The sequence below is a fragment of the Choloepus didactylus genome, chromosome 15 (genome assembly GCF_015220235.1).
Source record: "Choloepus didactylus isolate mChoDid1 chromosome 15, mChoDid1.pri, whole genome shotgun sequence".
NCBI classification, from domain to species: domain Eukaryota; kingdom Metazoa; phylum Chordata; class Mammalia; order Pilosa; family Megalonychidae; genus Choloepus; species Choloepus didactylus.
In genome coordinates this window covers 85532578-85559428 of record NC_051321.1, presented here as the reverse complement: position 1 = coordinate 85559428, position 26851 = coordinate 85532578, and the positions used below count along the sequence as shown (strand labels likewise).

The 26851-nt window shown below is 37.4% G+C and overlaps 1 protein-coding gene across 5 annotated transcripts in view; it reads left to right on the top strand.

The window, feature by feature from the left end:
- Positions 1-24292, top strand: part of PARG (poly(ADP-ribose) glycohydrolase) — a 152704-nt gene extending 128412 nt beyond the window's left edge. For all 5 annotated transcript variants that reach the window (XM_037804875.1, XM_037804879.1, XM_037804876.1 and 2 more), the window contains 3 exons: positions 4656-4761; positions 20048-20176; positions 20738-24292. In XM_037804875.1, the coding sequence (XP_037660803.1) occupies positions 4656-4761; positions 20048-20176; positions 20738-20892 (390 nt within the window). In that variant the 3' untranslated portion in view covers positions 20893-24292. The remainder of the gene's footprint in view (positions 1-4655; positions 4762-20047; positions 20177-20737) is intronic.
- The last annotated feature ends 2559 nt before the right edge of the window (positions 24293-26851 follow it).

The window sequence follows — 26851 nt, the reverse complement described above, 5'->3', positions numbered from 1 at the left end:
TATACAAATAAGTAATATTTATAATCCATAATAATGTCTTTTCAGCCATAAATTTAAAAAAAAGTATACATGTAACAGTAGTACAAGTAATTGCTTATCATTAAATGATTGCTGAGGATGTGCTAGGCACTCTACTTAGCACTTTAAATGTGTTGTCTGGTGTAATCCTCACCCCACCCCCACCCCCACCCTCCCAGTGAAGCCCAGCTACTGTGCTAACCTCCAGTTTGGTGAGCTGAGCCTCAGGAAGTTACGTGACTTGCCTAAGGGCCCACAGCTAGGCAGTCACCAGGTGAGGACTGAAGACCACATCCACTGACTTCAGGTTACTGTTAAAAATGTAAATCCTTCCAAACAGACATTACAGTTACTCATGTTTCTCCTTCCAGACTTTTTACATGGTTCAGTCTAAAACCACCAAGAATATTTCCTGCATTTAGTTATCATCTCCTACATGCATATACCTGGGTCACCTCTTAATCATATTCTTAGCTGTGAGCAAGGTGCACGTTTAAATGCTTTCCTTAGTATCCTTTTCTTTTTGTTTCTCAAGGAGATTTGAGGGTTTTGCCCCATCCTATTCGCTGAATTCCCATGAGACAAGGGATTACCACAGGTGTCAGGTAGCCTTACCGAGTGATGGGCCAACAGCTCCTGGTTCAGGACCCAGCACGTGAGAAGGTGTTGGATTGTGTGTGCTTTCATTCACTGCTATGTTCACCCCAGTTTTTCTTTTCAGCAAAGAATTTGTTTCCTAATTCTTTCACTGAAAAAGGAGAAAGACATAAATGGTTTTGTTAAACATCGACAACTTAATTAGAAAACTAATCCAAATAACTTTGGACCTTTAGACTAAAGCATTCCATCATTTATTTTACCTATGAAAATTTATCTATTAAAATAGGCTTATAAATTTTTGTATTTATTTTTGTAATTATTTAATTTTTGTAATTATTTTTTAATTGTTTATTTATTGAGTTTTACATGAGCTGACAGCACAACTTGGAGAGAATACTAAATTAAATGTTTACACCATCATATTATGGTCTGTAAACTTAGGTTTAAAGCAGATGTCTGTGTTAAATCACTTCAGAGATGACCTGTACAAGTTTGCTTTAATTTTTTTTTTTTTTCATGCTAGAGAGAAAGTAGACAGGAATAGAAAAACTACATTTTTCTAAATGAAGCAACAGAGAATAAATTCAGTTTTCACCATCAGAATTCAGTATGGATCTCTGAGCTCTGGGGGTCTGTTCGCTACTTTTAGGCCTCTCGCTAGGTCCCAATTGGAAGGGCATTTCCACCTAGTGCTTTATTACCTCTTGAGAGAGCCCACTCCATCCAGGCTCCACCAGGCCTCTGAACCCACCTCGTGACCTGCAAGTAGAGTTGGTTTTTAAAAGGAAGGCAGCAGTCTCCTTTTATCTACCAGATACTGGGAAGCAAGGTTTAGTCCTGTGGGAGATCAGCTGGGTAACATTCTAGAGGAGAATTATCTTTATAGTTGGAAAGATTTATGACACCAGCCTGAAAAAGTGGCAAATATCTCTGCAAGGGAAGAAGGAAATCATCTGTGAACAGTTGTATTTAGCCATTTTAGGCTTCTTAAGGTAAGATTAAGTCATGAATATATTTCCTGAAGGTTTCTGGATCAGAAATTAAAGTGGATTGACTGCCCCAGTAAGGAATCACTATCATTTGCTATTTTTTTAATTGTTTATTTATTAATTTGTTGTTACTGCCTACCACCAAATCTGGAAGGGGGTTGTTGTTAAACCAGAGCTTGATAACAAAACCAGTCAATACTTGCTGCTGACATTTCTAAGAAGTTCAATGTTTGATCATTTATAAAATCAAAACTGATTGCTCAGTGCAACTCAGTCTGACATAGGTATTCATTGGTATCTTCTTCTTCCTCTCCTTAGGTGTGAATGCCTCTTATTTTTCCCCTTTAAAGTTGTTTATTAGTCAACATAAGTTCCTCTATCATTGGTGGAATGTCAGATCAGTGTGGCTGGAGTTTGAGTGGCTCTCCTTTATTCTCTCTGAATCACTGATCATTCTCCTCTATACTCTGGATTTGGATAGGGAAAAAGGAAAATTTTTGCTAACATTGAGTTCTTGGGAGCTCCAGTCCCCTTTCCCTGTGGAGTGAAAACTTGGCAGCCTAGGACCGGGAAGTTAGGGGAAAATTGCAAATAACTGATGATGTGTATGGGGTTTATTCAGGGAGTGATAAAATGTTCTAAAATTGATTGTAGTATTGACTGCACAGTTCTGTGAGTATACTAAAAACCACTAAATTGTACACTTTAAATGGATAATTGTATGATAAGAATTATATCTCAATAAAACTTTTAATAATTGAAAAAATTAGGAAATTGCAGTAGGGAGATCAAAATTATTTACAAAGGATTATTTGTTAAACAGCATTTTACAAAATTGAAAAAGAGTTGTGTTTCCCTGATTCATGACCCCGTCCTGGATACCTCACCTTGCAGAAGGGAGGAGCCTCGGTTGTCCCTTTAAAGGGGACTCAGAGCCCCTCACTGCTTCTCTGTCTCACATTTCTGACCTTAGACATGCTTGATTTTAACAGAATGAAAGAATTCTGTTTTTAATCATTTACAACCAGCTATTGTATATACCTAATTATCATGTAATTGTTGTATATCATTTAATTTCTGTCTGATTGACTTTTTTAAGTCTGATTTGATTTGATTTGATTAAGGCACTAAATATAGTTTAATTTCAGTTTCATAGTTTGTTTTCATCATGGCCATTTGTCAAGATAGATATTTTTCAGGAAAATTAGTTAATACTTTAATTTGATTTTGCTTTCAAACTCTCTAATTTTAGGCTTTAGTTTTCACTAGGCTGTTTATTCACTGAAGAACAGTTATTCCAGTTATTTAGAGAGCAGTGAGGAAGAGACTAAAAACCTCTGAGCGTGTAAAACAGAGGCTGAGACAGCTTCCTCTGAACCCAGACACCTTAGAAGGATTTGACAGGAAACAAAATGGCAGAGCTCTGTCTATTCTGACACAGGGTTTGTTATCTCCCTCCCTGGCATAATGGCAGCAACTATTTATCTTTCAAGAACTTGCTCGAAAAAATTGAGCTCTGATATTTGGAACCTGAAGGAGGTTTTTCAGAAGCTCTGCATCTGATTGTGCAGGTAATTTGTGAGTTCTTGTGTAAGCGCTAGACCATGAGTGTTGAGTGATGGCCTGGTACCAACTTATAATTAATGTCTGTCAGAATTTATAGCCTAGGAGGGGGAGGAAGGAATAGCCTTGTTAATCCATCCAGACAGTGTGTAAAATAAATTTTTATACCTTTGTGGAAACTTCAGCGAGCAATTTTCTGTGTTTTGTTGTGCAGGTTTCATAGAAGCATTGTTCTTCATCCTTGGTTTTTCCCTGAGAACACTTGTCACAGATTGTTTCTTTTAATTTTATTTACTATTATATGCACACTATATTTCAGGCTTTATTTAGTACTTGAGAGAACCCAGGGGACATATGCTTTGCTATTATATTAAACCTTTTAATATAGTCTGATAGTCTGAGAAAACTAAGAACCTTAAGAGGCAAAAGGACCAACTAGCTGGCAGCAAAAAATGGAAATCAGAAACTCTGAGACCTTAAACTTCAGCCTTTTTTTTTTTAATTCAGTTTTATTGAGATATATTCACATACCATACAGTCATCCATGGTGTACAATCAGCTGGTCACAGTACCGTCATATGGTTGTGCATTCATTACTGCAATCAATTCTTGAACATTTTCCTTACACCAAAAAGAATAAAAATAAGAATAAAAAATAAAAGTAAAAAAGAACACCCAAATCATTCCACCACCAACCCCATCCCACCCTATTTTTCATTTAGTTTTTTCCCCATTTTTGTAGCCTTCTTATATGCAAAGTGAGCTGTTCATTTAATTCATACTTAACCAGCATCCTCAGGATATATTGTGTACTTCTCTTAGGTTACTGGCAAATTTTTAAATATTCTGGCTAATGCAGAGCTGTGGAAGTAGAGAATCTTGGAGCCAGAAGGAATCTTAAAGGTTATTTCATAACAGGTGTAGGAATCCCTTTTATAGATAATTGCTTGCTCTTTGTTAAGCATTTTGGTTACAGGAAGCACATTTAAAAGCTAATCACGCTTATTAATCTAGTCCCAATATTTCAGAGAGAGAGAGAGAAAGAATGCTGAGGAAGCATGGTAGTAACTCTGCCTTGATGAAAATAATGGTGCCCAAAAGCCTTCCCCAGAAAGCAGTGTTTTTAATAGGTGTCTTTCTTCCGTTTTAGTCCATGGTAATTTGTAGTGGATCCCATCAGTTCTTGAAGTATCTCTGGTATTTCCATTTATGTTCTTTGAATCGGAAAAAGAAACTGAAACATTTATTGGCTTAAGGGATTTGATTTGCCCAGCCTCGATAAAAATATGTTAGACTGCATCATTTCTTACTTTTCGTATAATCCCAGGCTTTTCTCTCTGTCTTTGCCTCTGCTTTGGCCCCCAAGGAAAAATGAAAAGAGAGAGGGATAGAAAGAAACGTGCCAATAGATAACGATCCTAGTGCATCAGAAATACTGTTAGTGTCTAGTAACTCATGTGCTTTGGTATTTCCTTTATCCTGCAGGCTTACTGTGGATTTCTTCGACCTGGAGTTTCTTCCGAGAATCTTTCTGCAGTGGCCACGGGAAACTGGGGCTGTGGTGCCTTTGGGGGTGATTCTAGATTAAAAGGTGGGTGAGCAAGTCTTTGCAGAGAAGGATTCCGACTGGGGAAAAAAGTTATTTAAACCAAATTTGTAATGTTCTGTTATAAGACATCACAAGGATCTAAGAGAAAAAGTAAAAGAATATTTGATACCATCCTCTTTTCTTTTCTCATTGGTGTTTAAAGGCGTTATTTTCACTTGCTATTTCCCTGCAGAGGTTGCTTATCTTGCTTTGATCCACCGCCCCAGTATTTAATTGAATAGAGAGAAGTCAGGGTGAGAGAAGAAACCAAAATGACTATGGAATTTCACATCAAAGCACCCAATCAAGTGCTCTCCTTAACAGGAGTAATTTTTAAGAACAGACCTGTTTCATTGACTTACTCCTTTAGAAATGGGGCATTTGGCATGTTCTAAGCACTGTAGAAGGCTCTGAGAATTCAAAGAGGAGTAAGATGTGGTTCCTGCTTTGGAATTCACCACCCTGCTTGTGAGAGAGGCAAAGGCATGTGCAGTCCACGGTAAAAGGTCCTCGGGGCCGCGGGAAGATGGTCTAGGAGGGCTGTCAGTGGCACACACAGCAGGAGGCGTTTGGGTACCCAAGAGGAGAAACCTTTCTCACCTATCATTGTTTACAGTAGAAAAATCACAAAACCTGATCATCAAACCTATTAGCTATTACCATTGCCAGTTTTTTTTTATTGCTTTATTTTTTTTCTTTTTTTAATTCAATTTTATTGAGATATATTCACAAACCATACAGTCATCTGCAGTGTACAATCAGTTGTTCACAGTACCATTATACAGTTGTACATTCATCACCACAGTCAATTTTTGAACATTTTCATATCACAAAAAAAAGAATAAGAATAAAAATTAAAGTAAAAAAGAACACCCAAAACATCCCATACCTCCCACCCCTCCCTATTATTCATTTACCTTTTGGCCCCATTTTTTTTACTCATCTGTCCATACACTGGATAAAGGGAGTGGGAGCCCCAAGGTTTTCACAGTCACACAGGCACACAGTATAATATTGCTTATTTTTAAAAGTAGTTATACAAAATAGTATTGTATCGTTATCATTATTAGCAAAGTAACAATAAAAGCATACATAAAACAGTCAGCTGGCCTTGACAGCCAAACTAAATATGGATGAAATCTGTCTCATTGTTGGGAATAGAACAGCTGAGTCTGTCATAATGTAACAGCCCCTCTTCCAAGACAATTTTTTTAAGTTTTTTATTATTTTTGTAAAAATGACAAGTTTATTGTTTTTTAAAAATCCAGAAAAAGAACATAAAGTATGTAAAAATCACCTGAATTCACTGTTAACTTTTTGGCAAGCATGCTTTTCAATGCCTCTGTGACTATTCCATGTCACCATTTTGTCATTAATGGGATCATCCCACATGTTCTTCTATTCTCTAAACTCTATTTAAAGACCCTAAACTGTCATGGGTAGTTTTCAAAATGAATAAATGTAGATTTACTGTCAATATTTTTTAATGGCTGCACAGTATTCTATTATATGTACATATTACCATAATTTATTTCGCTAATTCTCCAATCATAGACAGCTGAGTTGTTTGCTTTATATTATAAACAATATTGTGATATATAATTAAACGTAAATTATGTATAATTATGTATCATTATCTCCATTGGGTAGATTCCTAGAAGCAAGATTAATGAATCAAATCAAAGGATATATACTTTATATTTTGATACCAGTTGCAAATTGCCCTTCTGAAAGACAGTATGAGTATACGTTCTCTTTGCTTGAGCAACCTCACCAAGATGGGATTTTGTCAACCTTTTTTAATTTCTGTGAGCTTCAACAGTGTTCATATATTTAATGGCCATTTTTATTTGTTTTGCGAATTGCTTTTTACATCTCCTGCCCATTCAGCTCTTTGGGAGTAGTTTTGGTTTTTTACCGGCAAACTCTGTATATTAAGAAATATTCATCATTTAAAACTGCCGTTTTGTTGCAGATATTTTTCTCAGCTTTTTTTCATTTATATCACCTATTGGGTTGTTGCCATACAGAGTTAATTTTTGTGTTCAAATTTTTGTGGCACACTTAGAAAAATCTTCCCCATCCCCTCATTCTAAAGATTTCTCCCATATTTTCTTCAAGTTCAAAAACAAAAACTGCCTGGTGATTTTTTCAGTTTTTGTAAAGCCTATAAAAGAAAGGTTTTCTGTTTTGTATTTTATGACATTCTTTGTCATCCTGAATTTGTTTGAGGGAACCTGGTTTTCGCTTCGAGGCTTATTGATCTTATGACAGACACTTTTTTCTGTTTTTCTCTTAAGTAAAATGAATGACCAGATTCATGTCATCAGTCCATTAGCCAGGTCTGCCATAAGCCTTGGTCATTTTTGATGGACAATTTGAGAAGCTTTATAAATGTGTTGGCTTATTTTCTTTACAGCATAAAAGCCTTTCTTTCAGACTGCAGCTTTGCTTCCTCTGGAGACTGGCAAGCATAGCATTCAAAGATTTCCAGTATGTAATTCATTTTATCAGTTGTTGAGATTTTAAAAACTTTGGAGTGGCTTTTTGACAACACCCTTCCCATTATTCCCTTGAATAATCATTAAAAAGTTAGAAGCAAGCATTAATGTTCCTCAGTAGGAGATTGGTTACCAAAGTTGTGATTTTGAAAAGAAAGAAATTAAGGTACATCTGTGCAATGGAATATTATGCAGCCATTAGAAACCTTTGCAGAGATATATCTAATGACAAGGAAAGATGTTCTTGGAATATTGCCAAAGTATATGCCATATAAATCATTTTAAAAATTAAATTATGAATATAGAACACCCTACCCAAATTTGAGTTTCTCTGTGTTCATCTATTTGTGTACAATGATTAACTGTGGTTATTTCTAGGGGGATGATGGAGATTTTTTTTATCTGTATTTTCTTGTTGTGAGCATATGTTGTTTTTATAATAAAAAATTTAAAAATTTTCATGAAGGGGAAACATGGGTGTGTGTGAATCCTTAAATTTGTATTCCTTATATTAGAAATAGTTCTAAAGCTATTTTTATATGCTTATTGTCTATTTGTGCATGAATTTTGCAATTTAAAACAATATAATTTTGAACTGCCTTAATTGTATATTATTGTGACAACTATTAAGAGACCATTACTCATACATTCATTCATTCAACAGACATTAACAACTTTTATATATTCCAGACATTATTCTAGATGTGAAATAAAATTTCAGAACCATTATCACGTTACTTAGGTATCATATATTTCCATTTTTCCATGTTCTCTCATATTTTACCTAGTTGTAATTATCATGTACATGTAATTTTGGTACTTAGCAGTTTTACTTAATATATTATAAATATTTTTGTTTATAATAAGTAAACACTAATAATTAATTAATTATACACATACTGTAATTAATAGTACACTAATAATATACATACTATTCCGTTTAGTTGATATATTCTAACTGGCTTAACCTTTATCACATTTTTATGTACTTATCCATTTTTTTATTATTTTGGTGAGATAACAGCACACAGTGGTTAAGAGACTAGGCTCTGGAGCCAATGTACTGGTTTCAAATTCCAGCTCTGCCACTAACAGTCCGTATGACCTTGTGCAAGTCATTTAATCTTTCTGTGCCTTAATTTCAGCACTACTATCATTTGGGGTTGGGTAATTCTAGGTTGTCAGGGCTATGTTGTGCACTGTAGGATGTTAAGCAGCATCCCCAGATGCCAGTAGCACCCAGTCTTCCCCACAGCTGTAACATCAACAAGAAAATGTCTCCAGATACTACCTCATGTCTTCTGGGGAACAAAAATCAGCCCTTGTGGAGAACCTCTGAAGTAGAGTAATTGGAGTAGTGCCTGGCAGAGAGTAAACACTCAACAAGTATTAATTATTATTATTTGCTATTTTTGTTAGTGTTATAATTTGATACATACAACATTTTTCTTTTTAAAATTACTCCCTTGTTTTGTTACGGTTTGCTAATTTTCTTGGGGTATGGTAGGGACATGTTGGGAGCAATGCAGTTACTTTAGGTTATTTGTTTTTCTTATTCCTTTGTTTTGTTTTGTTTGAATTGTCTTTTTAATTTTTTGATAGAGTAAAAAAAAAAAATTACTCTTATTTTAAGAGTAGTATTACTGAGCTAGAAGGTAGGAATATGTTTATGACCCTTGAGAAGTATTGCCATGTTGCTTTCCAGAGTTATTGTACTAACTTACAGTGTAAACAGGATTTTACAAATAGAGAAGCTTTTCCACAGCCTTACTAGCTTGGCTTGTTTGGTTGTGTTTTGCCTTGTTTTTGCTCAATTAAAAGATGCAAAATGGTATATTAATTTTCATTTCTTTGATTACTCATGGAAAACATAAGTTTGGTTTTTCCTGGTCTTTTTACATTTTTATTTCTTGAGAACTACCCTTTTATATCTTTGACTATTTATTAAGAACTTTTCTTGAAATTTTAATGGCCTTTCAATAAAGGCTAGTGTTTAAGTCATTATATTTTATGCAAATATTTTTCATATTCTGTAGGTTCCGTGTCATTCTAATTGTTAATTTTTGTTGTTGGTAGAGGTTTTAAAATGTATTAGCAGAAGATTGTGCATCGTATTTTTTTAATAAGCCTTATTTCTTAAGTATCTGTTTACTTTCTCTTTTTCTTTCCTAATTTCATTTTATTGTTAGAGTAGATTATCTAGTACCTTTTTATTGTTTCTATTTTTGGAAAAGCTGATGAAAATATTAATTCTACATTTTTATATTTTATATTTCTGCTTTTATCTTGATTATTTCATTATACTTCTGTTAGTTTGTTGTTCTTTTTCTGAATCCCTGTGATGAATCTGTGTTTACCTTTTTACCTTTATGCTATTGAAATTATTTAAAGCTACGAATTTTTCTCTGAATACATTAGCCACATCTTGTAAGTTTTGACAGCTTGTTTTCTAGATTGTTATTTCACTTTTACCCATAAGTTTTGTTTTGTTTTTTAATTCAAATTTATTGAGGTGTAATTCATGTGAAGTAAAATTCGCTCTTTAGAAGTGTACAGTTTGATGAGTTTTGACAAATGTATAGTCATTTAACCACCACTACATTCAAGGTAGAGAATATTTTGATCAGCCCAGAAAGTTCTCTAATGCGTCTTTGTAGTCACTCCCCTCCCCCACCCCCTGCCTCAGGCAACCAATGATCTCTTTTTGTCTCTAGAGAAAGTCCAATTTTATTGTTATTTTATGGTTTGCGCTTTTTGTGGTTATCTTAGAAATCTTTGCCTAACTAAAGGTTACTAAGATTTTCTCCTATGTGTTCTCGAAGGTTTATAATTTTTTATATTTAGGTCTGTAATCCAGTTCTTGTTCACTTTGGAGTGTGGTGTGATATATGGGTTCATGGTTCTTGTACATCAATGTGCATTTGTTCCAGCACCAGTTGTTAAAAGATTCTTTTCCCGTCGAATTACTTTGTATTTTCATTGATAATCAGATGACCATATTTGTGAAACTAACTTCTAGACTCTTTTCTATTCCATTGATCCCATATGTGTGCCCCTACCTCAATACCACACAGCATTAATTACTGTAGTTTTATGATGTCTTGAAACCAGATAGTATAAGTCCTTAAACTTTGTTCTTTTCAAAATTGTTCTGTCTATTCTATTCCTTTGTTTTCCATATAAATTTAAGAATCAGTTACTGAGTTTCTTCTTGGAATTTTGATTGAATCTCTAGGTCAGTGGTGACAGAATTGTCAAATTAACAATATCAAGTCTGTTATCTGTGAACACAGTGAATTTCTTCTTTTGTTCGGTTCTTCTCCAGTTTTCTACTCAATATTTTGTAGTTTTCATTGTACAAATCTTACATATATCTATCCCTAAGTACTTCATGTTTTTTGCTGCTATTATGTATGGTACTTTTTTTCAATTTCAAATTCCAGTTGTTCATTGGTACTGTAAAGAAATGCAGTTGATTTTTTTATGTTGACCTTGTATCCTGCTGCCTTGATGAACTCATTTGTTAGAGTGTTTCGTTTCATGTCCCTTCTCTAATATAGCAGACCTTCGCTTTGCATTGGTGTCGAGTTCATGCCCCACACTCAGGGGCAGAGGGTATTTGTTTCTACCCCTCCTCCACCACCAGTGGATCTTTGCTTATGTCCTACCCTCACTCCAAGGCAGACAGGATTTGCCTCTTCCCTTGCCCACAGGGCAGTGGGCTTTCACATAGACCCTAGGAACCAGAGAGTAGGGAATAAGAGACTGGGAAAGAAAGACTTTGTACCTGTCCTTCAGCAGTGGCCAAATTGCGTCCTGCACACCTCTGCCTCCAAAGGAGCTTTCTTTTCTCCTGCTTGGTCCCCATTCTTCTCCCTGGGGACACCTGCAGAAGAGAGCTTTTGAGTGAGCGTGACATCCCCTTGTTTCTGGGACTCCTACCTATTCCACATTCACCCCTTAGTCTAAATTTGTTAAGCTTGTAAAAATTTGTTAAAGCATTTGCTGATTTATTCTTACCCATTTGTACAATGGCCACTTCTTTTTTCCCATGGTCTGCCATAGGTTCGTGTATTTTATCTCTTCTTAGAGGAATATCACACTTGGTTGCCTTACAAACTCAGCCCCCTGATAGACTCAGGAAATGTTAGGACTATTTATTCTTGGTTTTTTCCTAATTGTTAGTGTTGGAACAATGTTTTCTGCAGCTTTCTACATCCATTTCAGCAGATGCTACAGGGTAGGCTCCTGCCTCAAATGTACACCAGACTCCAGGCACCTGACCCTTACTTTGACCCATGAGATTTTTAGGGGATAATTTTTCAATTTCTAAATGCTTGGGTTTAAAAAAAAAAAAAAAAAAAATGTTTCTTTTATCTCTTCTTTCTAATTTTATTGCATTGAAATCAAAGAAAGACGATAATGCTATTTCTACTTTGGGGAACCTTAGCTTTCTTTGTGGCCTAACAGTCAATTTTCGTAGATATTATATTAGAAAGATGTCCCCAAAGGGTATAGAACTTTCTATATTATATGTCTGTTAGATTCTTTACCTATGAGATCAGACCCTCTGTCCTTCTGATTTTATCTGCTTGCTTTGTTAAGGACTAAGTAGTGCTTAAAGTTTTCTCTTCTGTTGTGTTTTTGTCTATTTCTCCTTGCATTTCCTTCAGTTGTTTGTTTATTTATTATTTTTTACATCTCCATAGTATGTTCCCTGTCTTGTAAAAGGATCATGTCATTGATAGTTTAGCCTAATTTAAGGTATCTTGATGTTTTAGTCCGTTCATTCTTTTTTCTATTCCCATTCCCTACCTCCAGGGCCTAAAAGTGAATTACAAATAATATATGCTCAGTGAATTTTTGTTTAACCAATTTATTCAGCAGCCTCATATGCCTTTGATTAATTGGGTTTTTGCACATTCTCCTGAAACTGCCTGTCTTATCTGGCCAGTTCCTTCTGTTTATTTAAGACTCCACTCCAGTGATGTCTTCTCCAGAAAGAACTGCCTCAGTCCCCCTTTTTCTGTGTTAAGATTCTTTCAATTACAAGAGACATGACCATAACTTATAGCTTAAGCCTGTAAGGGGCTTATTTGCTCATGTGACTGAGTAAGGCCAGGGAGGTTGGCCTTGGGTGACTGGATCCTAAAATCAAATGCTCCCTCTAGTCTGCGTGTGCTGGATCCTCTCCTTCCTGCTTCTCTCGGGGTGATGGCCTCGTCCTCTTCTTTTTCCCTTAGTGTTTCTCTGCATATCAGACTTACAGCATTGTAGTTGGGTGACCCAAAAGAAAAGAAGGACTCTCATTAGTTTAAAAATTCTATAGAATACTCTGAATTGACTTGGTTCGCTTTCCCATCCCCAGGACCAAGTTATTATAGCTGAGGAGTCAACACTGGGCACATCCCCTAATGAGACTGAGAGGATTTCCATTTGATTTCTATGAATTTATATTAAATGAAAGGTTTTCTGAGATACAGAAACTTTTTATACATTTATTTTATTCCATTACCTTATATGCCATTTATATCAAACATAAATAATGTCCTTACTAGTTATTTTGCTATTTTGGAGTCAAGATAGCTAAATTCCAGAAAAATCACTTTCTAATAAAGGTTGGAACCTGGGCGGTACAGCTAGACCATTTTCTACTGCACTGTGCTTGGCCTAGCCTGCACGTTTGGCTAGCTTTGTGAGAGGTGTGGTTATAGAGGTGGAGAAGGGGTGACTATCACTAAAAAATGTAAGGTAGAAGAATAGAATTGTGGGCCAGGCCCCCTCAGTGTGTCTGCCACTAGTTCCTTTTCACTTTCCTTCCTCTGTCAGAACCGATCACATTCTCCGTCTCCCAGCCTTCCTCCTAGACCATGAGTCAGAAGATTCCTTCCTTAACATTTCTGTATTCTCCTCTTCTGTGGCCCCCATGCTAGAGTGTGGTCTGGTATGACAGTGGGCACTCAGAGGCTTCTGGAGTAAAGTGCATGTTTGTTACGAGCACCTCTGGAGAGGCTGCTGAGGTAGCAGATCTGGAAAGTGGCTTTGGGAATTTTTTTTAACCATCTGGGAATTGAGGATCAGCCAGATCTAAGACTCATTGTATTTTCTCATTTAGTTTGCACAGGTAGTCTTCCATTTGTAGTCCCATTTTTTTTTTTTTGATGTCTTTTTTTTTAATTAATTTTTTTTTTAATTAGAGAAGTTGCAGGTTTATAGAACAATCGTGCATGAAATACTGGATTCCCATACACCTCCCCACCACCAACACTTTCATTGGTGAGGAAAATTTGTTACAATTGATGATAGCACTTTTTTTGTAATTGTACTATTTTTTTAACAGTAATTACGTTTGTTACAATTGATGAAAGATTATTAAAGTAGTATTATTAACTATTGTCCATAGTTTATGTAAGGGTATTTTTCCCCGTATTCCCAATCTATTTTATTACTCATCTACCCATACAGTGGATAAAGGGGGTGTCAGTCGCAAGGTTTTAACAATCACACGATCACAAGATGAAAGCTGTATAGTCATACAATCATTATCAAAGATCAAGGCTACTGGTTGATAGTTCAACGATTTCCTTCTGGCTATTCTAATACACTAGAAACTAAAAAGAAATCTCTGTATAATGAGTCAGTAGTCATAATCATTTCTTAAAACCTAACTTCTTAGTTATAACTCCTCCCTCTCACTTGATCATTCTCTTAGTCTTCAGGGATATCTGGGCAATGACCATTCTAGCTTCTGCATGCTGAAAAAGGATGTTGACCTTATGGGGTAGAGGAATGAAACTGGTTGATGTTCTTGGAGAGACTGGTAACTCTGCGGTTCAGAACTTATTTGGCATAGGAGCCTTCTGGAGGCTTTAAGGTTTTGAAAAAAATAAACTTAATAGGTAAAACTTTTATAGTCTTAGATAGAGCCCACGGTATTGTTTAGGGTTTTCAGGAATACTGCTGGTTGGGGCTTGGCATACTGTGGCAATTTGCAATATCTGGCTGAAGCTTGCATAAGAGTAACTTCCAGAATGACCTCTTGACCCTATTTGAAATCTCTTAGCCACTGAAATTATATTTTCTATCATTTCTTTTCCTCCTTTTGTCAAGAAGGCATTCTCAGTCCCATGATGCCAGGTCCAGAATCATCCCTGGGAGTCATGTCCCAGATAAGGAGGGATGATAGTGAGTTTATTTGCAAAGTTGGCTAAGAGAAAGATTCCACATATGAGCAACAAAAAGAGGGTCTCTGGGGGTGACTCTTAGGCATAATTATAAGTCGGCTTAGCTTCACCATTACAGAAATAAGTTCCCCAAGTGTGGAATATCTTCCTTTAAGAAGGAAGCCACAATTTTTAAAGACAGCTAGTAAGTCTCAGAGCTGACTTTCACACTTGGTCCTGTCTGCCTCAGAAACCAATATATATTCTTTCCTAATATCGTTGTTACTACTGCTACTGCTGTTCCTGTTATTGGGGTGCAAACTCTGGATCTGGGTCTAGATTTGGGAGTTGCCAACCCAGAGATGGTTGAATTCTTGAAGAGAGGGTGTATTTAAAGCAGATCAGAGCTCCGAAGATTGAGCCTTCAATAATGTATGTAGTGTTGGGGTGAAGGAGAGGGCACAGATGGGGTCAAGGTTAATAGCAGGCGGAGGACAGCAAGACCAAGAGGAGGCCTGGAGCAGTGCCATGTTGTGGAATCCACAGACAAAAGCTTTTGCTGAGTAGAGGCAGTGCTTGGGCTTTCAGGGCAGTCGAGACTTTGAGTGTCACTGGAAGGATATTGGTAATCCTTTCAAATGGATGCTCTCTGAGCCTCCCTCCTGCATGCATTTAAATAATGGAAATAGACAACTTTCGGGGATTCTGACGGGCGTAAAGAACAGTTAGTTAATTACCTTGGAGCAGAGCAGAGTGAGCTGGAGCAACAGCATGTAGCCTGGTGGTCAGGGGGCCTGGAGTCAGAGTTGCCTTCCAGGCTCTGCCACCCTGGTCAAATTGCTTAACCCTTGGGATCCTCCATTGAAATGGAGATAATACCAACAATTACCTTGTTCGAATTTTGTGATAATTAAGTGAGTTAGTATTTGTAAATCTTGAGTTCGTGCTTATAAAGCTGAATGGTGTCAGTGCACTCTAAGAGCTCGGTGTTAGCAGCAGTCACTAACATGACACGCCAGCGTCCTCAAGCTACACCTAGGCCATGAGTAGCCATCCCAGGTTTTGTTTGTTTTATTTCTTGCAACAGGGCACTATGAATTTTTTTTATGTTAGTCACATTTATTTGCATGTTCTTCATAGCTTAACATCGATGCCAAAAAGAAAATTAAAACCAAGTTCCCTGTGGGTTAATTTAAGTGATTATTTTGGCACCTGGTTGTACTTGAAGTTAAAATTTTATGCTTTTATGTCATACTTGGAATCAGTCCACATACCCTATTAGGTTCATGATTTATTCTCATCTAATTTGTGATGCAGGAGAGCTAACTGAAATCATGCGGCATAAGTCTCCATATTTGCAATGATCTTTGGGATTTTGTAGATTGCAGCAATCTTTGGAATTTTGTAGATTGTAGGTCTGAAGAGGGCTGTGTTTAAAATTATTTTTGGCAATGTTTACTGTATCTCTGGGGTCAAGATTAGTTGATCTCTGAAAATTTCATTTGTGTATTTATAGTCAAAAATCCAATGTGACAAGAAGAATTATAAAGGAGATTACAGTATTCTGAATTCTGAAGTGTCTTTGGGGAACATCTGGTTCAGTCCCTTCATTGGCCAGCTGAGAAAACTGAGGACAAGAGAACTGGGTGACTTGGCCAAGGTCACAGAGCTGGATGGCCGGCTCAAGGACAGCTCAGGGCCCAGGCCTCCTGTTTCCCAGTCCCACCTTGGCCAACACATGGTTAGATTACACCGTGGGCCCATACGGAAATGGATGTGAGGTCAAGGATGTAATGGGAATTGGTTTTACCGTTTACTTTTCTCTTAGGATCATTTAAAATCCAACATCTTTTTGCCAGCTCCATTGAGCTTGGCTCCAAAGAGTCTGCCCACAGTGGCAGAATGGCCCATGGAGCATTTTGTAAATAAATTCTAGAAGGGGATATATTTCAGATGTTTTTATTAATGTTTCATTTTCACAGTGGCAAATGGCCAGTGATCTAGTAATTCAGTATGTAAGGAGAAAATAGGACTAAAAGGGCTTTTCTTCAGTCTTTTTTTTTTTTGATAGAAAATACTTCAAACCAAATTTTCTCATTCTCCCTAACAGGTAAGAAATGGTACCTCTTAGTAGAGGAAGATAACAGTTCATTAGTTTCCATTTTTACATGTAGTTTAGGTTAATTAAGAACCTTTTAAAATTGGGTGTTCTGAAGCTTTAATATGACACATAAGTTGGTTGAGCAGTTTTAATTAAAACTTAACTCTATCTTGAGATTATTTTCAAGACTTTGAGATTAATGGGGCCTGCTCACAGCACCTCACATATTGTAATTATTCAATAAATATTAGTTTGGAAATTAGGAAATACTTTGATAGTATTTTAGAATCTTGCATATATTATTCTGTCATAGATTATTTTCCATGTCTGGGGAATAGTCAACTATTTCAAATTTACCAGTTCAACTTTTTTAAAAATGTTTTTCCTTCCTCAACAATTTTTTTAAAACTTTGAATTTGAAAATAATTTCAAATTTACAAAACATTACAAAAAATAAAAATAATATACCTTTTTCTATTTATATATACACACATTATATGTATAAACACACAATTTTTTTGAACCTTTTGAGGGTACATTACATACATTGTGTCCTTTTTCCTAAATACTTCAGTGTGTATTTCCTAAGAAAAAATATTCTCTTACATAAATACAGTACAGTTATTAAATTCATAAACATACTTTGATAAAATACTTAATTTATTGTCCATATTCCAGCTTTGTCAGATGGCCTAATAAGGTCCTTTATATCATTTTTCTCCTCCCATGCAGCTTTCCATCTAGGGTCAGGTATTGTCGTGTCTTTTAGCCTCCTTTTTAATCCAGAGTATTTCCGTAGCCTTTCTTTGTCTCCTCTGGCATTGACATTTTGGGAGAACACAATGTTCCTTGTTCTGTGTTGTGTGTTCTTGGTCAGAACACTCACAGACAATGTGTCCTTCTCACAGTATCAGAGCTGGAGGCCCTTGGTGTCCCTCTAACCCCCTTGGTGATGTTAGTTTTGAAGACCCAGTCAAAGTGTTAGCCTGATTCACCCACTACATAATTATTGAGTTATCTCCCTTGCAACTAATAAGCAATCTGTTGGAAGACATTTGAAGACAAAACTTCCCCTAGGTTTAGCATCCTTTAATGATTTTTGCCTGATCCAGTCTTTATCATGATGGTTGCAAAAGATGATGTTCCAATTCCAGCACTCCCTCCACATATATCAATTAGTCCTTGGCACTCCACTGTACACAAGAGCCCTCCCTCCTGTCCTTGTATTTATCTATTATCAGTATGGACTCATTTTTTCAGTGGTATGTAATGCATCACTATACTTAATATTTTGGCACTCAAATTGTCCCAGATTTGGCCAGCGGAATCTCCATCAAACTGGCTTCTGTATCCTTGTGACAAGTTCCCCTCACTTTTTCCCCCATCATTTTTTGAGCACTCCTTACTTTGTGATATAACAGAATGTTCTGCTTTCTGGTATGACAATGTTCTAGGCTTCTCATGCCTATCCTGTCCCAACCATGGAATCAGCCATTTCTCCAAGGAACCCAGTTCCTTTTGGGGGGATTAGGATTAGAGACCAAGACACAACATGTGCCCCTTGCTACTGGGATGTCTGCTTTTTGGCCCTTTCAGCAGACAGAGCTGGGAGATGCATGCATAAACACATACAAATAAATATGCACATTAGAAAAATCATGAGTACACGCAACACCTTCAATTTCCATCCAACCCCACAGAGTTCTGTTTTGACTTTCCCCATTCCATGTTGGTACATCCCTTTTTCCACCCTGAGAACCCTGGCTCCCAACATATACATTCGTTTGCTTAATCTTCTAATCCATTTCATAATTGTTTCAGCTGAACTACTACAGTAAACAAACCTAGTAAAAAGAGTTGGGGTCTTGTTTACAATTCTTTCCTCCTTTACCAAGACTGAGAATATATAGTCAAATATTCTGCTTGTAAGTTACTTGAGTTAGTTCTTTCTTCCTTTTTTCTTTCCTTTTCCCATTCCCTTTCCCTTTCCCTTCAGTGTAGTTATGTTATTCATTGAAATAAAGTTAAGTTTATTTGTTTTCAATTACAGGTTCATTCTACACTCCCATTCTTACTGTTTTAATTTTATTCTTTGAATATACGCAATATTAACATGCTCCCCAAAGTGAAAACTATACAAAAAGGTATCCTCCACAATGTTTTTTTAAGTCTGAGAAATTGTACATTTATTTTAGACAAGGTTCCACAGGTTAGTAATATAGTGTTTGTTTTATATTGACTGATATTATATTGACTGGTTATTTTTTAATTTTTACTCCCTCTTTTCCCCTTCCCCATTCCCTGGTAACCTCTGATCTGCATTCTGTCTGCAAATTTGCTATTTCTAGGTATTTACTGTAAGTTACATTGTATAAATAATTGCCCTTGTGTGCCTTGCTTATTTCAGTGTTTTCAAGATTCATCCATGTTGCTTCATGTCTCAGGACTTCATTCCTTCCTACAGCTGAATATTATTCCATTGTATGGACACGCCCCATTTTGTTTCTCCATTCTTCTGTTGATGAACACTTGGGTTGCTTCCACCTTTTGGCTGTTATGAATAATGCCACTGTGAACATTGGTGTACAAGTATCTGGATCCCTGTTTTCACTTCACATAGGAGTGGAATTGCTGGGCATTTGGTAATTCTATGTGTAACTTTGGAGAATGGCTATACTGCTTTCCACAGCAATTGCACCATTTTACATTCCTACTGATGTATTATGCACAAGAGTCCCTATTTGATTTGATTCCCACCTCTTTTAGGAAAGAAAAGATACATAACTAGCAAAAAACTGTGTTCAGTTTTGTTGTGATTTAAAATGAATCCTGTCTATTGAGATTAAGATTATAAAGAACTTCATTTTTGGAAGCATATTTGAGGCTCAGTGATTTGTGACATTGATTCCTGGGGACAGTTGCTGTCAATTGTTTTTCTATTCCAACACACCAGAGAGTTACTACACAGTGTCTACCATAACCTTGACTCTAGGCTTAGGTGCCTAGGATGGAGATGGAGTACAGGAGAGATGGGAGTGTGCTCTCCAGCCCATTTGAGCATGCTTCCTATAGGTTTAAGGAGAACACTAGAACCTCCTGAGTGCATCAGTCGGGAAAAATCAGAGAGTCTCCTGTGATACAAAAGACCAGTGACTATTTAATAAGACAAAATAATTATAACATATCAAGCAAGCAAACAAAATATGTTTTACTTCCAGATTAATATAAGTGGAAAAAAATCCCACCTCAATTGCACCTTCATTTATTGGTGGTCCAGAAAAAGACTGTTGTGTGGAAATTCTGCGGTTTAATGTTATTCTCAGCAGCCTGTCTGAAAAGTCATATGACTAAATGATTGATACTCATCCTGTATTCACCATTTCTAATAACGTGTATATTAGGTTTGTAAATCTTTAATCCAGGATAAAGCCGTGGCACACCAGCTATAAGTTAGTTGGTTGAAAGAGCTAAGGGTTTCTTGATGGGCCATGTCATAATAGCTGTGTCTTTTCTGTTTGCCACAGCCTTAATACAGATCCTGGCAGCTGCTGCAGCTGAGCGAGATGTGGTTTATTTCACCTTTGGGGACTCGGAATTGATGAGAGACATTTACAGTATGCACACTTTCCTTACTGAACGGAAACTGACTGTCGGTAAGTAGGAGAAAGCCTTGACACTTGGTGTCTAGATGGATGGCACACTATCCTGAGCAGCATTTGCTAAATCCGGGTGGATCACACTAGATAAGAAGGAGGGAATGTGTGACTTTGAGGGGAGGCTACTTCTGTACGTTTTGAAAACAAAAAAGGGGAAGGTGTATAAGGACAAGTTCAAACTTAAGAGGCTCACTCTGAGTCATTTTTCAGACATGCCGGCAGCTCACACAGTGTTTCGGTTGGACTTGAAAGGCTGCTGCCTTGGGACTGAATGTATGGTCAGGGTTGCCGTGAACACCCAAAACAATGCATGAACACTGTACTGTGTGTTCTTCTATTCTGGCCATGTGTTACTAAGTAGTCTTTTTTAAGTCTTTTTAAAAATATTTAACTTTATGTCAGGAAAGCATTCCAAGCATATGAAATTCATGCTGTATATTCAAAAGCCAAATTTGAGCATATGCTATTTAGATTTAAGATTTAACTAGAGGGTTCCTTTTGTAGGTTTTTTCATCATACTCCTTAATGTGCCAATTGGTTTGGCTTTTTACTCTCCAGGAGATGTGTATAAGCTGTTGCTACGATATTATAGTGAAGAATGCAGAAACTGCTCCACTCCTGGACCAGATATCAAGTTGTATCCATTCATATACCATGCTCTGGATGCCTGTGCAGAGACCACCGAGCAGCCTGGGAAACGGACAGGGACCTAAGGGCCATGGGAGTGGAGCCTCCTCCTGCCTCTCTTCAGACACAGCGCGTGTGAATGGTCAGGTGTAATGCAGGAACTGACTTAACTTAATATGAATGTGTATATAATCCACATTTGTAATCAAGGATGCAAGCCCTTCTGCACACGGGATTTTCAGTTTGTGCATCTAGGCCCCCTCCATGCTGACTTACATGGACATAGATAACGTTTTGTTCCCATTTCTTCTATTTCAGTCTTTATATTTTAAATTATTTTTCTTTCACCCATCATATTTCTTATGAAATCGCATGGAAGATTGTACTCAGTCCCATTGGGTCTCTTCTTTGATGCCTATATATTATACAAATTGCCTCTACAGTTAGCTCATGACGATGATTCCAGGGAATAGGTTGAAATCCAAGAATGTCATTAACTGGGTTTGCTAAAGATCTCTCTGTGAACTTTCCGCTCCAACTTCTGTCATGACTGATTTGCTTGAGGTTTTGGATTTTGAAGATAAGGGGTTTTTTTTTAATACTTGTTGCATAATACAAATCTCCTAAGCTAAAGTAGTTTCTTATTTAAAAAAGAATAATTTCCAGAAATAGTTCTTTTAAGACATTACCTTTACCTGTAATGGTTTGTTGATCCTTTTGTCTCCTGATCAGTTTTTCCGATGCTATTTTTGGAAACTGACCGAGTTGGAAGGAAATGTAGAATAAGGAGGTGTAGAGAAAACAGATTCAAGAGAGTTGAAGGATTTTTTTGGTTTTCAGGATTTTTTTTTTTCTTTAATTAGGATTAGTGTTTGTTCCATGGTGCTTGAGGCATGTTCATATAACCAAAGTTTGGGAACTGGGAACTTCATGCTGATTTGTACATAAAGTTTCTCTCTTATTCAAAGGTTATACAGTTAATAAATTTCTATTAACAAATTGTTCATCAGAAACTCCCATATCATCTGTATTTTATATATATATATTCTTTAAGTGTGTCTACATGCGATTACATAAAATCTAAATAAAACATTTGATGGAAGATGATTAGGTTTAGGCTTTATCAGGGGCTCTGTTTAAAATCCTTTATTCACAACTGTGTCCGTTTAAAACTGTCAGCAAATGCAAATGATGTCTTTTGTAGGTTAAAGGAAAAGACAATACCAATTCTGTTACTTAAGACTAGAATTTAATCACAGAAGCACTTGTTCAAATTTCCGAAATAATCCTAAACCACATTGTTGAAATTCTGATTTATAGTAAACTGTCAGGAAAAGCTAATGAAGGTCAAATCCTATTAATAAGGAAATACATAACAGTCTAAACCCTTATAATTATTGGCAGGGGAAAAAATGGGGCTATGGCTAGTGTCTGTAACTCTTTTTGTTTATTAGAGATTGAGAGGGTAATGGAATTTAGCATCTGAAAGACAGTCACTTGTCTTTACCATAGTAACTAAGATTTTTAATCAGCTTTCTGAGACCAAGGAATCTGGCTTTATTTCTGGTGGTGCTAAAATCTTCTTTCTTCTTCCTAACTCTTTTTACGCTTTGTTTAGTATTCATGGTTATATTTCATTTCTTTATTTTTCCTATCCCCATACTCTTCCCCTCTACCCAGCCCCAAGGCTAAATGAACAGTATAGGATGGTTCGTGTGGTAGAGAAATCAAATCCAGGTCAGAAGACCACCCACCCTAATGTTTCAGACCAGAAGCTACGACTCAGCTTCTGTGCAGAATAGAGGTCGTGACCGGGCAATGTACCTAACTCCCTCTCTTCCTGTTGAGGGGTTTTGAAGAATAAAACCCAACTAGTTCTTTGTCCCAGTACATTCTGGGAGTGGGGCAGCTCAGTCAACTGGGACAAGAAAGGAATTAATGTCCATTCTTTGCAGAGAGAGGAAGGTGAAGAGAACATGATTAGTTTCTCCTTAAATGACCTCTGCAAAAAAGAAAAATAAAAGAATTGGACATCTAAATAACATTTGTGTCTGCTCTGAGATATTAAGCAGTGTCTTTTTATTCTTTTCCATTTGGACTTTACGATTTCATTTGAGGTTGCTTACCCTTCCCTTCTTTCCTCTACCGGGACACAAAGGGACATTTTTAGTTCAAAATTCTTAGATTTTTAATATGGCTTACTTGCTTTTCACTTTCTAGGTCACTCAAATGTGCAGTAACAGTTCAAGGAAGCAATGTGGAGTAATGGAAAGAGTATGGGATTTTAAATCCCATAGGTTCAAATGCTAGTCATGCCTCTAGCTAATATTTTGACCTTGTCTAAATAAACTGAATTGCTGAGCCTTAGTTAAGTCATCTAGGAAATGGGCTAATCACACCTACCATGAAACAAGATATATAAAGCACTGAACACAGGGGTTTGGCACATAGTTAGTGCTCAGTAAATGTCAGCCATTATTCCAGTTGATCAGGAAATACTGTGTTTGGTACTATCTAGTTGCTTTACATATTTTAGCCCTTTTTCAGATGGGCTACCAGATGCTCAGAGGAGGGGTTCATTATGAAACTGTAGGGGATCTGATGACCCAAAGGCCCCAATACTCTTGTTCTCTCCCAAGTTCCTGACACAGCTTATTCGTCATCATGAATGAATCGTTCTCAGCAAGGCACACTGAGGGGTCTCTGAGAGAGTTATCCATGGAAACTGGCTGGAGTGACCGTTATGGCAGGCATACCCAAATGGATCTTTAAAAGAGAGATTGAAAAGGGGTTCTAATCAAGCTCTGTGATCGGCATGCTAGGTACTTCCCACCAATATATATTGCTTTAGAACCCAAATTTTGATTAGAATATCCCAAGCCAAAAAGATATTCAGGCAAGGAATTAGTTAGGTTGTATTCTTGAAAACGTCCTCAATGGGAAGAGAGACAGCTGCATAATTCACACCTGATTTTCCCTCCTTCTCCATCCTGGGTGGGGCAGGTTCATGGCTTTTTTTCTGATGCCAGGAAGATCTGAATCTGTACTTCCCTCTCTCGAGCCTGAGTTACTGCCCCAGCCTGTGGCTGAAGGGAAGAGGAAGACTGGTTGGCCATCACTGGAATTGAGCTTAGAACATTATTCCTGTCTCTCTTTTTGATGGTGGTAGCGGGTGGTGGGGGTTCACAGTGTAATACTTACTGGGACAGACTGCTGAAACCCACTGACCGAGTGCCGTCCTCTGTCCCAGTGGCCCGGTGCCCTCAGTCCCTCCTCACCGGATCACAGATGGATCCACCAAGCCTTCAGAAGAAAAGGTTTCCCAAGCCAGGCAACTAAAACTGTGTGTTCATCTGATAACTGGTGTTATTTTTCCTGACTCTTTATTTTAAATGTAGGGTTAATAGGTTATGATGATTTTGAATTTGGGTGTAAGGAAAGGTCTGTGCTTGATATTCACATGGTTTTTTGTAGGAAGAGAATAAATAAATTCGGATCTCCTTGTCACCACCTCTCTTTCTCAGTGCCACTTTACATTAGAGACTTCACATGCGTGCTCTCATTTAAAAAATGTATAGAGTGTGTCTTGGGGATTTGGTGAAAGATTTTGCATGTAGATTTGTCTTTCTGCATCAGGCTGGCATATAGAGCTGGACACTGATATGAGGAGTTTTCCAAAGATGAAGAGAGTTCTGGCTGCGAACTTGTCTTGGTGCTTATTCCGTTTTCCTAATTTCCATCTTCCCTCAAGAGAGCTCGAATCGGGGGCAGAGAAGACGAATTGAAGGTTCTGAGGCCCCCTGTCCAACCCTTGGTGTCACAGGCCGCTGAAGCAGGGACCAGTGTCCTTCTGCCCACCACGTCTTCACTGGACGCTTAGGAGTGCTTTCTCTGGGCCAGTCACTGGGCTCAGGGGACCCAGAGACAAATGACTTGTGCCCTAACTCAGCTGTAAGCTGAAGCACAGGGAGAGGTTACGTGAACTAAAACCCCACAAACAGTATTTTCTTTTCACTACTCTGTTCTAATTCAACTTAGAGGAACCAGTTGGATTTTTATGCTATCGATTTAGAAACTTGGATAGATCCCTGCACAGTGTCAGTTCAGCACAGTGTTGAGCTGCCTTTCACAACTTCCTGTCAGTGGCTCAATCATAATGACATAGGATGTGCTGGCTGAACTGCCCTTGCTTTCCTTACTGTAGGAAACTAAGAACTGGTGCCTGCCACCCAGATTCCACTGAGCCCTGTTCTCTGAGAAAGTAGCACTGGAGCTTAAAAGGTGATTTCCCTAATGGAATGTCACATTTCTCTATAGCGAGTCCATACAGGCTAATAAAAGGTCAAGTTTCTTTTGTTTTTGCTGGAATCATGTCACCTCAGCCTGAACACATTTAATTGGTGAAAGGCAAAGAAATATTAGCAAATCAGGTTAACTTGAAGTATTTCTAAATTTGGGGACCTTGGGGGTAAAATAAAAGGGGACATTGGTGGTGCAAAAGTTAGAGACCATCATGTCAAAATGTTGCATTTTCTATTAAGGTTCTAACTGAAAATAAATTTGGACATAAAACTTCAATATTTGGGAAGAAATATGTTCACTATATAATTGGTAATAGCTTCAAAAATATACCCGGATCTGCTATTGAAGGTATCTGAGCCATGATCTTGACCTCACAGTATTTCAGATTATTCATTTATTCCACAGATAACATTACATCAATCCTCAAATGAAGAATTTTTTCACATTGTATCATCTCTAAAATCAAGACACTTCTAAAAATAGTATATCATAAGTTATTGTGCAGTATTTTTTCTTAATGGTACATAAAAATAAAGTCTAACAATCAATGGCATCTTATACTTGAGGAATCACAGTAATTTGAGTGCCAACTATATGCCAGTCACTTTTAGGAACTATAACTGTGACCAAGATACACTGGGTCTTTAGTATCAAGTTCATGTCTAGCAAGGAAAACTGGCAGTAGCTATAAATAAAATGGTGATTATTATAGCATTGATATTATATCATGTGACTTAGACTGGGTGGTCAGGGAATGCTTTGTTTTTTCTTTTTAAGGAGAATTTCAGATATATACAAAAATAGAACAGAATAATGAACCTCCATGTATCCATCACCCACCTTCAAAATTACCAATTCCTGGCTAATCTCATTTCCCTTATATTCCTACCCACTACCCGCCCCAAGTAATATTCCTCCTGTGAAATGCACCTGAAATCCCTGAACATATATATATATATATATATAAAACAAACATACAACTCTTGAGAAATGGAGAGAAGAAGGCAGACTGGCTAGGGATCTTGGGAACCAAAGAATGATACAGTGGTGAGTTCAGTTTTCTTATTGCCTCATATTTCAGATTGGTTACTGGAGAAGCCAGCAACCCAGAAATGCTGAGTGCAGACCATAAAAGGCCCAAGAAAAACCTGCATTCTCTAGCTAGATGACCAGGAAAGGGGCAGCATAGCAAGACAAAAGTTTTGTATAATAACCCCTCTACTCTAGCCAAACACCACAGAAAATTCTGAGGCATCACCCACACCAGCAGAGACTCCACCTGAGTGGAGAGCCCAGGCTTTCACCCTCTCCAGACTGTTACAAGGTGCTCCAACCCCCACCCTAACTCCTGCCTTCACCCCTTCCTCCCTCAGCCAGGCAATAAAGAGGTCTTCTTAGTGCAGTGTGAGTGGAGAACATCTGAGAAAACTGGAATTCTCCACTGGAGTCAGAAGAAGCCTGCTGGAGAGTCAGGACTTGACACCACTGCCCAGCAAAACAGGACACATACACACAGACCCAGCCCCTGCGGTATCAGTGGAGGACCCATTATGAGGTGTAGCAAGGTACTCTTACCCCTCCCAGCCAGGGTTATATCAGAGATGCCTATGGTGGAGCCTGAACTCCAGCCCAGCCCAGCAATATCAAGGAGATCCCCCTACTCAACTTAAATGACAAAAGACAACAGACGTCAGGACCAATATGACACAGCTGTTGGAATTACCTGTCAAGGACTTTAGGGCA